Here is a 12,646-nt window from a genome sequence, read left to right on the forward strand (position 1 = left end):
ATGGTAACCTAATAAACTAAGTACTTTTGCTGCCCTATTTAAATGCTTTTTGAAAGTTAAGACTTAATTGGACGTGTTCAATATTGATATACTAACACCATATATCAAAAGAGTTCGCAGCGACTCTTAAAAATATTTTATTGCTGGTTTAGGAAAAAGTAAAAAAAAACTCACCGTTTCAGATGCTCCAGTGTTTTAAATGCTGCCGTGTTGGTAGTAACTGAGTAAGTATGAGTTGCAGCTCCGCGCCAACAGTTCTGCACACCTTCACACACTATTTGGTCGTGCATGCACACTATAATTAAGATGTAACACTTTCGAGTATTCATGATGAATACTTAATAATATTTAATATTTAATGTACTTTTCAACAAATTTACTCTACAGAAGCGTAAATGTTAGAAAAAAAGGTTTTGCTTCTACTCCTGTTGACAGTTTTAGCACATAAAGCAGCACATCGTGGCACTTATGCCTGCTGGGCGCTTTGCTATTGCACTTAAATCACTTTTTCTGATTACTTCACAATTTCTGCTTCTTATTTACACACTTTAAGCCACCTTAACCAGTTTTAACAAGCTTTGAATGAAAATTATACTCACTTTTAATAAAATAGATTTAAATGTTTAGAGAATGTAAAAAATGTCTAATTGCATGACACCACAAATTTAATTTCCGTTAACTGTCAGTTTGCTTACACAAGCGCGACATCTAGTTGTGAAATACTCAGGGTTACTTTGTTCTAATAAAGAGATAAAAAAATGTTGAACTTAATTACATCGATTAGTAGTTAGTCTTTTTTTACTTTAAATTATATTCAAATAAAAAGTTATATATTAAGATATATAAATTACTATATTAACTATCTTATAGAATATAATTTTTAAATTTTTCTCAAAACAAATTTTTTCAATTTTTTTTAATAAATCGCAAAAACGAGCGGTTTTGGCAATCTTGCTCTACAAGTGATTTTGACAGTTCACTAGATTTCGGCAAATTTTACTTTATTACGGCAAATCTCTATTTCTCCAGACGTCGCTAAAATTAAAAGTGTTAAATATCTAAGAAAAAGCTATAAACAATGGCTTACGATTTAAAGAAAGAATCCGATGTCAAGGAGTACTTAGATAAATTGGGCGTCGAATATCGTTTTGGCTGTTATTCGGAGAAGAAACCAGAGGGTAAATTGCTAATTGCATGCACAGCAAAAGACAACAGCCGCATATGCAATCACTCAAGTCTACGAGGGTGGCGGGGGTACCTAACCTCCCCATTGTATTAGCGCCTGTTTCGCAAGCGTTTGCTTTGTATATTTGTTACTTTTATCAATTACACAAAATGCACGTACACACTTTGTTTAACACAACTTAACTTATATATTATAGTTTGTCATCTCTTGGGCGATTATTTGGAGGGCATAAAGAAGGACTTTGAAAAGGCGGCGAAAGTATACAAATCTACATGTGACGATTACGGTTATGCGAAGTCCTGTTTCAAATTCGGTAATTACAGCTTCTTGGGTAAAGGCAAAAGCGGGAGCAAGGGTGATCCGCGTAGTGCGTACACATACTATGAGAAAGGCTGTGAACTCAACGATCCCGATGCATGTTTGCATACAGGATTGCTATTGGTGTCGCGTTCCATGCACAAAGAAATCGACCGTAATGTGCCCAAGGTATAAATCAACGGTATAAGTTAGTAGATATGCTAATTGTTTAGTTTGTTAATGTGTTCTAAAGTAATAGTATATTTGTGTTTATATGTTTACAAGTGTGACATAACACTTTTGAGATATCGCTTTGTACTAAGAGTGTGCTTATGCCTGCACACACTTACGATTTAAAACAAAAGCAATGCAAAAAATGTAATCTTTTCACATTTTCAGGCGATATTTGATTTAACAAACGACAATTAGCATGTAACGAAAATACTAGTTCAGTTTTATTGTTTTTTCGCATTATAAATTTCTTACTTATTTCCTTATTTACAGGGCATCGAATACTTGTCGAAGAGCTGCGACATGAATAATGCCACCGCCTGCTTCTACCTCTCTGGCATGCATATTTCCGGCGTGCAAAAGAAACCGGAAGCGTCAACACAGGTTAGCACTACGGATATCAAAAAAGTCTCACCGAAAGACAGTGACTACATTTTACAAAAGGATATGAAGAAGGCATTCGAATTTGCCTATAAAGCTTGTGAACTACGTAATATGTACGCATGCGCAAATCTGAGCCAGATGTATGCGCGTGGCGATGGCATTGAAAAGAATGAAAAGGAGGCGGAGAAATATAAGAAAATGGCTCTGGAAATGCAGGATGAAGTGAAAAAACAACAACAGACGCTAGAGTTCCAACAGGGCATGAAAATGCCGAACTGAGCAAGTAGAAGAAGAAGCGAAGTATGGAGTTAGTGGCGCTGGCATAAATTGTAACAATTTAAAGCGCAACTAAGGGCTCCAAAAAATATAAAGACGTAAGCGGCTGCAATATTAAAAACACAAAATTTGTTTTTATTAAAACAAAAATCAATTTTTTTTGTATGCATAACAAGTTGCGTGAATGTTCGCTTAAAAAGGAACATAGTTTTTCGTTAAATTTGAAAAATTACTTGTAAGTAGTCGGTAAATTAGTTAGACGCCATGGCAGAAAAATAATATTCAAGAGAGACTAACTGCTTGCTTTTTGATATTTTCTAATGTTGCTTTTTAAGCAAATTTAATTGTTTAAGTTAAAGTTAATTTAATGTTCTTGTGCATGTTAATTGAAAAAGAAGGAATATGAAAAGCAAACGAAAATTTAACGACGCAAGTGGAAAGCGGAGAATGTACATGGAAAGGATTGACTAATTTTTAGGTTATAATAAATGAGTACAGTTAACTTTGTAACTTATTTAAATTTTTAAACAAATGTATAAATGTGGGATATTTAGTTAAATGAAAATAAAAGTAAAAAATACAAAAAAAGTTGCAAATTATGATTAATAATGAGAAGAAACGTTTACACAGGTTTATTTCTTAACTTGATATACCCTGCTCACGGTACAAAAAACACATATTTTTTATGTGTGTGTGTGTGCCTGTGTGTACTAGTAAGCATAATTGCATGTTACACCTCCATATCAATTGCTGGGGCAACGCGCGTACGCTTGCACTCAAAGCCATTGACGCATTCCGCAATAGCGGGTCACGCACAAATAATTTATTGTTGCTGTTATACTTAAGTATTCATTTTACATATTTTCTTTTCCTACTGATGTTGCAACACATCCGCGCCGACAATATAATTTGTTCTATCAAAAGAAATAAACAATATGCTATGCATACATACATACAAACATGAATACATCCATAGCAGTGCTAGTACGAGTATAATACCTTAATTGTATCTTGATTAAATTATAAAAAATATGTCGTTAAGAGAAGTGGAGTCGAATGTCGTGGCGTTGGTTGTTGTAGCAAACACTGAGTCAGCTAATATTTTATGGAAGGCGGTGGCAAGTCAGCTGGCAGTTCATGACATAAGCTATAGTTGCTGATCTTTTTTAATTGTAGCTGCAAACTTCTGCTGAGGGGAGTAAACTGCCCTCTTTAGTGCTAGGACTCTGGTCTTTCCATATCAATATCACTTTTAATAATGGAAAGAACTCTTTTAAGAATGGAAAAGATGTGGTTACGGGGAATATAGCTAGGTCGGCAGTGTAAGATCTCTTAAATCGGCAATAAATGTCTGAAAGCTGTTGATTTTGTGTTAGGATATTTCCAAAATATGTGGTGTGATGTTAGTACCAGGTCATAAAAATCTTGATAAATTCCGACTATTACCGAGGTCCTATAGGAAACCAGTTCTCAAAACAGTCGGTTCCAAAAAATGGGAAAAGACAAAGAAATGTTGTTGGCAACTTACAAGGCATTCGACAAGTCTGTCATTAAATCCACAGCACCGATATGGTGGCATGGACGTCTTGAAACGAAGACGAAGAAGCTTCAGAACACTATACTCCGTAAGATAACTGGTAGCCTCCTGATGTCCCTGTTGAACACCTGCATAGTGAGACCTACAGGCTTCCGGTTAAGGCACACAATGCAATCCTTTTTAAGTGGCTGCTGGGACGCTTTCATAGAAAACTAATGCGCTCACCAGAGTACGTACCCAACGAACTTCAGATTTATTCGTGAATGGCGTACTTGGATTCAAATCTCGACCTGGAGTTTTATCGCGAATATAGAGTGATCCTTGCGCAATTTCGATTTAGGAATTTTAGCAGGTTAAATTCCTACATATCCAGAACCCATCCCGACATATGAAATATACATATGTATTCCGTGCAAAGAGTCCCTGTATAACATTAACCACTTCTTTACCCAAAGAATCCACTTATCTAACACCCCACCTCTTATGGTCCGACCTCGTCAAAACAGCATGCTTCCTGGGCCTCACGTTAGATGATTTCGAAGACCCAAACAGGAATTAGATAACCGCTACAACAACAGCTTTGGTCTTCGTTATTTGAAAATACCCAGACGTGGGTCCCGCCACGTAAAAAACATCCCCCATGAAAAAGGCAGAACACGATTGAATGACAACCACTGCTAACGTATTAAGGATTATGATTTAAGGGCATGTACCTGGAATGTCCGGTTCCTTAATTGGGAAGGTGCTGCTGCCCAGCTGGAGATGTCCTCGTAAGAGTAAAGGCTGACCTCCATCCAAGAAATGCGATGGACGGGACAAGGACTGAGACGCGTAGGTTTTTGTGGCGTTTACTACAGTGTTCATATATCGATGATTTGCGACCAAAGATGCCTTCTATGAGCATGCCGCCCAAACCACGATATTTAAATCGTGCTTGGCAACATTAACGTAAGGGTGGGTAAAGAAGGTATCCTTGACACAACGGTCGGTAAATTCAGCCTCCATGATGAAACTTCCCCAAATAGGTTGAGGCTGATCCACTTCGCCGGCTACATGGCTGTCTCCGCATCGAAAAACCATCAACCACATCGATCATGTTGTGATAGACGGAAACTAGGTCTCCAATGTTTTAGACGTGCGTGCATTTGCGACTTGGCTCCCACGCCACTTTTGACAGTCATAACATCGAAGCTGTAGATAGTTTCGCCTAACTTGGAACCAGTATTAATACCAACAACAACGCCAGTCTCGAAATCCAAGGCCAACAGTTGCTACTTCGGACCGAGTAAGCAATTGAGCAGTGAAGTCCTCTCTCGATGAACAAAGACCAAATTCCACAAGTCACTCATCAACCCCGTCCTGCAATATGGTGCAGATGCATGGTCGATGACAACATCTGATGAATCGGCTTTACGAGTTTTCGAGAGAAAGGTTCTGCGGAAGATTTATGGTTCTTAGCGCATTGGTAACGGCGAATACCGCAGTCGATGAAACGATGAGCTGTACGACATATACGACGACATTGACATAATTCAGCGAATTAAGAGACTGCGGCTACGCTGGCTAGCTCATGTCAAACGTACGGATGAAAATACTCCAGCTCTGAGAGTATTCGACGCAATACCCGCCGGGGAAAGCAGAGGAAGAGGAAGACCTCCACTCCGTTGGAAGGACCAGGTGAGGAGGAAAGAAGGTGACCAGGAAAGAAGGAAGAACGGCTGGCGCGCTCTGTAAACTCGGCTGTAAACGCTTAAGCTGTCCATCTATCAAGTTTAGATCCTCAAAAATATACAACTCTTTTTGCAGCGTCGAAAAATCGAAGAGTTACAAGAAGGGTAAAACGAAATTTTAAGGATCGATTTTTCTCAATGAATGTAGTTAGATTTCAGTATAAATGGAGCAAAACCTACTAACGCTGATTTAAATATATATACAAAAACGTATTTATGGTATGTATATAAGTTTGAATAACTTGCAACACACGTCGTTGATTAAGTGTGCCTCACTCTGATGCTTAGCTGATCTACCACGATGAGCGTTTGCTCACTAACTTTGCTTGATTATTTCATGAAGTGATCGGTGCTAGAGCACCCACTTAGATATTTTAGTAGACTTTCATGGAAATATGTATATGTATGTGGGTTTCAATATACTGAAGTATACTATATATATAGTACATACATGTATGTATACATATTTGTATGAGCGTATGCATAAATTACTTTGAATGGGTGCGATATCACCGTCTAAATTAATAGCGAAGAATACACCGAGATATCTTATATACAGATAACTATGTACATATATAGTATATGTATATATATATATATGTATATGTATGTATATATTATATATGTATATGTAAATATATTAAATCGGCATATAAGCAAGTAAGTATTTTTAACTCGCCAGCTTACCTTCGGCATATTTTCACTGCAAAGCGACTAACAATTCTACCGAAAGTTCAGTTTACCTCATATATTCAAGCATAGTGTATATGTATATATATACATATAGTATATACATTTTATATACAATATATATTTACTTGCTTGTGTACGTTTAACTTAAATTTGATCTTTGCATTCATTTGAGATGTCTAATTTTAGTGTATTGCTGTGGGTTCCATTAACGGTTTGAGAGAGCACACGTCACAATTTAAAGCTTGGCAGCGCCAACAAAATAATCAAGTAATTTTTCAATTGCATAAAAATGTTTGAATATTCGCAAGTCAGTATTAGTTTACATAATTCTGGAATCATATACTCGCCGATATTCTAACTCTCTGCTCAATAAAGCAAAATCTGCGTTAAGTTTAGGCACAAGTATATACTTGAAAGTGAGACTGCGAGCGTAAATAAGATCACTACCGACTTTTTGCTACACGAGAGGATTGTAGTTATTTCTATTCGTCGCCTCTACCAACTGTAGTCCCAGCGTTGCAAGAATTTTGGTTAGAACGCAGCATCGGAATGTGAGTGTATGAAGATTTTTACAGTGATCGAGGCTTTACAGCATTTACTGTGAACAATTTGTTAAGTCTCTACGCTTCTTTGTACTCTACATATCTCCAATCGAGCATTCCAGAGTAAGAGCGTGCTTCAAAGACTTCACCCGATTTATTTCGAGAACCTATTCTTACCAGAAATGCGCTCGAAACTCTTACTTCTTCAATAAATTCTTGTCCTTGGTTCTCCATAACCGAGTCTTTACTTTTCCAACTGACAGCCACTATGGAGGGTATCAGGTTACATCAAGTGTTAAGTGAAATTCCTGTGATCCTATGCCAGTGGTCTGCTTCCTAACACATATAAAACAAGTAAACAAAAGAGAACTTTTGCGATAATACTGATAAAAATATTTCCATCACAACATTGGCACACATTTTTCGTCTAAATAATCACTTCAAAGACTAGGTTAGGTTAGGTTAGGATGTCGATCTTAAGGGGGATCTCACTTAAATAGCTTACAACGCCGGTCCTTTGTGGTTACCATAAACACCTAAGAACTAGATCATAACATCCTTACAGATCGACAAAGCGCCTTGAGCCTATCACAAATTCGTTGAGACGGCTGATATCAGTTTCGACTATGTCTTATGGTTTGCCGAAGATAAGATTACAGCGGTGTTTTAGCCTCAGTCTTGCAAAGGAAAAACAATGGAGGGGAAAGTGCCTAGATTTTCACCTCGCTCTCTTACAAACTTCTTTGAGAACTAACGTCCGATAAGATTTCAAGCCTATTGGACAATGTCCAGTAAGAACTCTTACGATAGTGGCCATATGAACTTGTAGTTCAGCAGATCTCTTGTGTTTTACTCCAGACCAGAAGGATCTCACAGTCGAACAGGAGCTGATCGTAAAGACTAACTTGTCTCATCAATATCTTTTACATGTACCGATTAATCGCTTTAATGACTGATGTTTGGTCTTTATTTGAATCAAGTACAAAATCTGTATCAGCGGCTTGTTTGACGTTACTCAGGGAGGTTCAAGTAAAATCTAAATTAACGGAACTTTTAGCTTAGATATAGTCAGAGAGATCCAAGAACTGTTTTGACAATCTTTCAAGTGCAAGATCTGCGTCAGAGGCTTACTTGACGTTATTCAAGGAGGTTCAAGTAAATTCTAAATTAACGGACCTCTTTGGTTAAATATGTTCAGAGAGATCCAACGCATAAAGAAGTATTTTGACAATATTTCCAGTACAGGATCTGTATCAGCGACTTGTTTGATGTTACTCAGGGAGGCTCAAGAAGTTTTTAAAATGAAGGAACTTTTGGGTTAAATGTGATCAGAAAGATCCATTGACTAAAGAAATGTTTCCAGTACGGGATCTGCATCAGAGGCTTGTTTGACGTTATGCAGGGAGGTTAAAGTAAATTCTAAATTGACGGACCTTTTAGGTTAGAAATGCTCAGCGAGATCCGACGACTAAAGAAGTGTTTTGACAATCTTTCTAGTACAAAATCTGCATGCTTGTTTCAGGTTATTCAGGGAGGCTCAAGTAAATTCTGAACTGGACTAAAGGCTACTCATCACGGAGTAACGAAATTATGTCGATAAAAGTCGTCTTGTATTAAACATTAAAAAACGGTATCGGAATATATACCTTCCTCCATCTGGCTAGTCTCGACTGAATAAGAGAAATTTCTTTGCCAACCTCGCTGTTTGATCCAATCTTATATATAATGACTATCACAGGTTAGTTTTCCATAAATATGGAAATCTCAAGTAAACTCTTCTGTCGTTAAAACCCTTCTCTTCATGGAATAATGTCATTAGAGTGCTATGAAATCGAAAAAACCGTCATTTATTACTTGTAAGATACGGTGGTATCTGCTTGTATACCTTTCCCTAACTACCTTTTTTCGCCTGAATGAGACAAAACATACGCGAGCTCGCAAAATAGTCGCGCTCTTTTCCGAACTAGCTTTTGGATTCAATCGGATGTATCATGAAATATGTACATAATAAAGAGAAAAAATTGTGAGAGAACAAATACTTCATGAAAAAAATTTCAAACTCTTGCTTGCAGTCCATGCAACCCCAATTTCTCTAACTTTCAAAGACATTCCAGCAATACCACGCACAATTTTTCATAAACAACTGGGCATACATGTTAAATAAGACTGTCCTCAAACTTCCTATATAAATAATGGAAATGTATATACAACTGACAGCTGATTTAACTGTTTATGCTTTACTTTTGCTCACTGCTTTCAGTCTAACTTTTATCCGTCTCCATTGTATGAGCATTAAATTGTTGAAAGCTAACAAAAAACACATTGTAGTCTTTTGAATAAAATAATAATATAAAGTTTAATCTACATGTGCGTTTGTGTGTGTATTTGGATATTCAGTAATCATGAACCGTTGCTTTTATGACCACCACTCTCCTTAATAGTTATTGTCACTTAATAACGGCAGCGGTAACGGAGCAAGAAAGACAATTTTTAAATTATTGCTTGTAAACTCGTGTTTGAATATTTGCTAGCAAGGCATTCGCGCAGTCGGGTGCCTGTCGCTTGGGCGCTCAGTTTACAGATTCTACAGATTCATCTCTTTTGGTTTTTTTCCTTCAGAAGATTATCTCATTTGGTACTGCAGTGAATTCTGTTTGTGTTTGTAAGTAGTTGAAACCAACGGCGATGCATGTATAGTTATTTACATTATGTCAATGCAACTCTGCGTGTGTAAAATCTGCTAAATGACGCCTATATGTAGGAATTTTTGGACCCTTACGACTTTAAAACTCTGTTTATTTTTGTAGTAGTGATTATTGCTGACTTTTCTCTCGTTTCTCAAATTCAATTAAGACTTTCGTTTGTTATCAATTGAAGCAGTGTGGCAACAATAGCCGTAACTGTAGTTTTTTTACGATTTCACAGCAAAATAAAAGTTCACACGAACGGAAGATGGATAGAGAGAGATAGAGAGAGAGAGAGAGAGAGAGAGAGAGAAAGAGAGAGAGAGAAGGAGAGATAGAGTAAGAAAAAGAAATGGAGAAAGAAATAAAAAGAAAGGCAGGACAAAAGTGATGTGGTTTAAGGAATTAGGCTAGTCCAGACTCTAAAGCCCTCAAGAAGATAGAAAAATGGAAATGAAGGGAAACATCTGTGTTTTAAGGAGCTAGGCCAGTCTAGAGTTTCTAGGTCTCAAAAAACAGAAAAACGGAAATAAAGAGAAGCATACATAAGTGTTTTAAGTATTTAGGCCAATTAAGAGCCCCCAAGAAGAAAGAAAAGTGTAATTAAAGAGAAAAATGTGTATTTTATTTGTGTCAGCAAGTCCAGAGCCCTTAAGAAGGGTTTGTCTTTGAAAATTTATAGTTCAAATTCAAACTTATTTCTCGCTTTCAGCGTAATATGAGCCAAAAAAAATTTTTTTTTAAATATTCTAGTCAGGTGTAAACTCTTAAACAATAATTTCTGGCTCAGTTATTGCTGCAACCGAGAAAAAATTATATAACAGTAAACAAATTTCAGGGTGCTGCGTTTCTGAACTGGCAATACTGCTCAAAAAATCAGTGAGATATTCGAAGGTCGCTCAAAATTGCAAGAGGAGAGGAGTGTGTGTAATTTAAGGGACACATACTGTATTTACAGTTGTTACTCATACGCACTGTTACCAGACAATACTGCGCAAAAAACAAAATGAACATAAAACAAAAGTTTGGCATTCAAAATGGCTGAATGCCGTGGCGCGTGTGCATAACGCGTAGCGACCAAAATTAATCGGTGGCCAAGCCTCTTGGCTTACAAAAAATATACAAATATTAGATCAAATGACTGTGTTTACAGCTGACAAAAATAATGGCCAATTAAATTAAAAAAAGAAAAAGAAAAATAAACGAATTGTTAAAACCTAACTTCAAACAAAAATCAACTATTTTACTTTTATCTTTCTTTTATTTGGTCCTCTTGGTCTACATAAAATAAGCAAATATTTGCGAAGAGAGAGACCTTGTTTACAGCAGACAAAAATAATGGACAATTAAAAGTGGTAAACAAATCAAAAAATAAAATGTAAAAAAAAATTTTATAAAAAAATATCGTTGAAAATTCCAAAATCGCCTGGTTTATTCGCATACTTATTTTATTGTCTTTAAGCCGATATTAAACCAGGCGATTTTTTAATTATCAAATATTTCTCTTTAATTCCACTTTAATTTTATTGCTTGGTTTTTTTTATTTTTAATTATTTCAGTTTTAATTTTCTCAATTTTATTTTATCCTCTATTTTTTTATTTTTCTTTTATTTAATTTAATTTTTTTTCATTTTTTGTTTAAATTTTTTTATTTTATTGCTTAAGTTTTTATTTTTAATTGTAATCTTTTTTTATTAGCAAGTTTATTTTATCCATTTTTTTATTATATTGCTTAATTTTTTTATTTTTAATTTTTTATTTTAATTTTTTTGTTTCCAATTTTATTTTATCCATTATTTTTTTTCATATTAAATTTTTTATTCTTAAATCTATTTTGATCCAGTATTTTATTTTATTGCTTAACTTTTTTATTTTTAAATTTTTAGTTTTTTTTTCAATTTTTCATTCTCAATTATTTTATTTTTTTAATTCTCTTAAAATTTCAATTTTTTTTTAATTTTTTATTCAAATTTATTTTATTTTATTGCTTAAGTTTTTATTTTTAATTGTAATCTCTCTTTATTCGCAAGTTTATTTTGATCCATTTTATTATATTGTTAATTTTTTTATTTTTAATTTTTTGAATTTAAATTTTTTTTTTATTTTAATATATTTATTTCCAATTTTATTTTATCCTTTATTTTATTTTTCAAATTAAATTTTTTATTCTTAAATCTATTTTTATCCAATATTTTATTTTATTGCTTAATTTTTTTATTTTTAAATTATTTAGTTTTTTTTTTTTTTTAATTTTAATTCTTTCATTCTTAATTATTTTTTTTAATTCTTTTAAAATTTAAATTTTTTTTTAATTTTTTATTCTCAAATTTCCATTATTTAGTTTTATTGCTTGATTTTTTATTTTTTTTTTAAGTTTTTTTAATTGCAATTTTTTATTCTCAATTTTATTTTATCCATTATCTTGTTTTATTGCTTAGTTTTATTATTTTATATTTTTATTTTCTTTTTTAAATTTATCTTTTTAATTTTTTTATAAATTAAAATTTGTGTTAGTACTATTATTTAATTTTATATTATTATTTTAATTATACGAACTATTTTATTTTTAATTGTTTTTAATTTGTTAATTTTTTTTTATCATTACAACCCTGTTTTGTATTTTTGTATAGTAAAATAAAAGTTGTAAACAATAAAAATATTAAGTTCTGTAAATTTCGAGTAAACAAAAAAATAGTTTAAAGGTAACCCTAAACAATCTTCCCCTACTTATATTATATAACATGTAATTCTTAATTTTTTTTTATTTAAAAAAATTCTTTTTTTAATTGTTTGTTAAATTTTTTTTTACTTTTTTCTTTATTATATTTTTTTCTTTTTGATTTCTTAAATTAGCTGCTTTAATTTTATTATTTTTTATTTATATTTTTACAACACTTTTTTCTTACTTTTTAATTAATTTTTCCTATTTTCTTAATTTTTTACTTTTACTTATTTTTAATTTTTTTATAAACTCCTATTTTTAATAACATTTTTATCTATTTTTTTTTTTTATTTTGTTTTATTATTATTTTTATTTATATCGTTCCAACATTTTCTACTAAAATGTATTTTTTTTTATATTGATT

At 33.5% G+C, this 12,646-nt stretch overlaps 1 protein-coding gene and 1 long non-coding RNA gene across 3 annotated transcripts in view; one reads left to right on the forward strand and one right to left on the reverse strand.

Moving 5' to 3' along the window:
* Positions 1-12,646, reverse strand: part of LOC120774002 — a 134,487-nt gene that overhangs the window by 42,275 nt on the left and 79,566 nt on the right. For both annotated transcript variants that reach the window (XR_005705209.1, XR_005705210.1), the window contains exon 4: positions 175-739. This is a non-coding gene — a long non-coding RNA (uncharacterized LOC120774002). The remainder of the gene's footprint in view (positions 1-174; positions 740-12,646) is intronic.
* Positions 987-2,908, forward strand: LOC120774001 (cytochrome c oxidase assembly factor 7 homolog). Its single transcript, XM_040103277.1, has 3 exons — positions 987-1,178; positions 1,383-1,672; positions 1,988-2,908. The coding sequence occupies exons 1-3, from the start codon at positions 1,079-1,081 to the stop codon at positions 2,375-2,377; spliced, it is 780 nt and encodes a 259-aa protein (XP_039959211.1). The 5' UTR covers positions 987-1,078; the 3' UTR covers positions 2,378-2,908.

Source organism: Bactrocera tryoni, chromosome 4 (genome assembly GCF_016617805.1).
Source record: "Bactrocera tryoni isolate S06 chromosome 4, CSIRO_BtryS06_freeze2, whole genome shotgun sequence".
NCBI lineage: Eukaryota > Metazoa > Arthropoda > Insecta > Diptera > Tephritidae > Bactrocera > Bactrocera tryoni.

Bases quoted from the DNA above. Each gene is read 5' to 3' on its own strand.
- LOC120774001 (XM_040103277.1), top strand. From the start codon at position 1,079: ATGGCTTACGATTTAAAGAAAGAATCCGATGTCAAGGAGTACTTAGAT. The intron at 1,179-1,382 runs GTAAATTGCTAA...TATATATTATAG, and splicing joins TTCGGAGAAGAAACCAGAGG to TTTGTCATCTCTTGGGCGAT. The intron at 1,673-1,987 runs GTATAAATCAAC...CCTTATTTACAG, and splicing joins TCGACCGTAATGTGCCCAAG to GGCATCGAATACTTGTCGAA.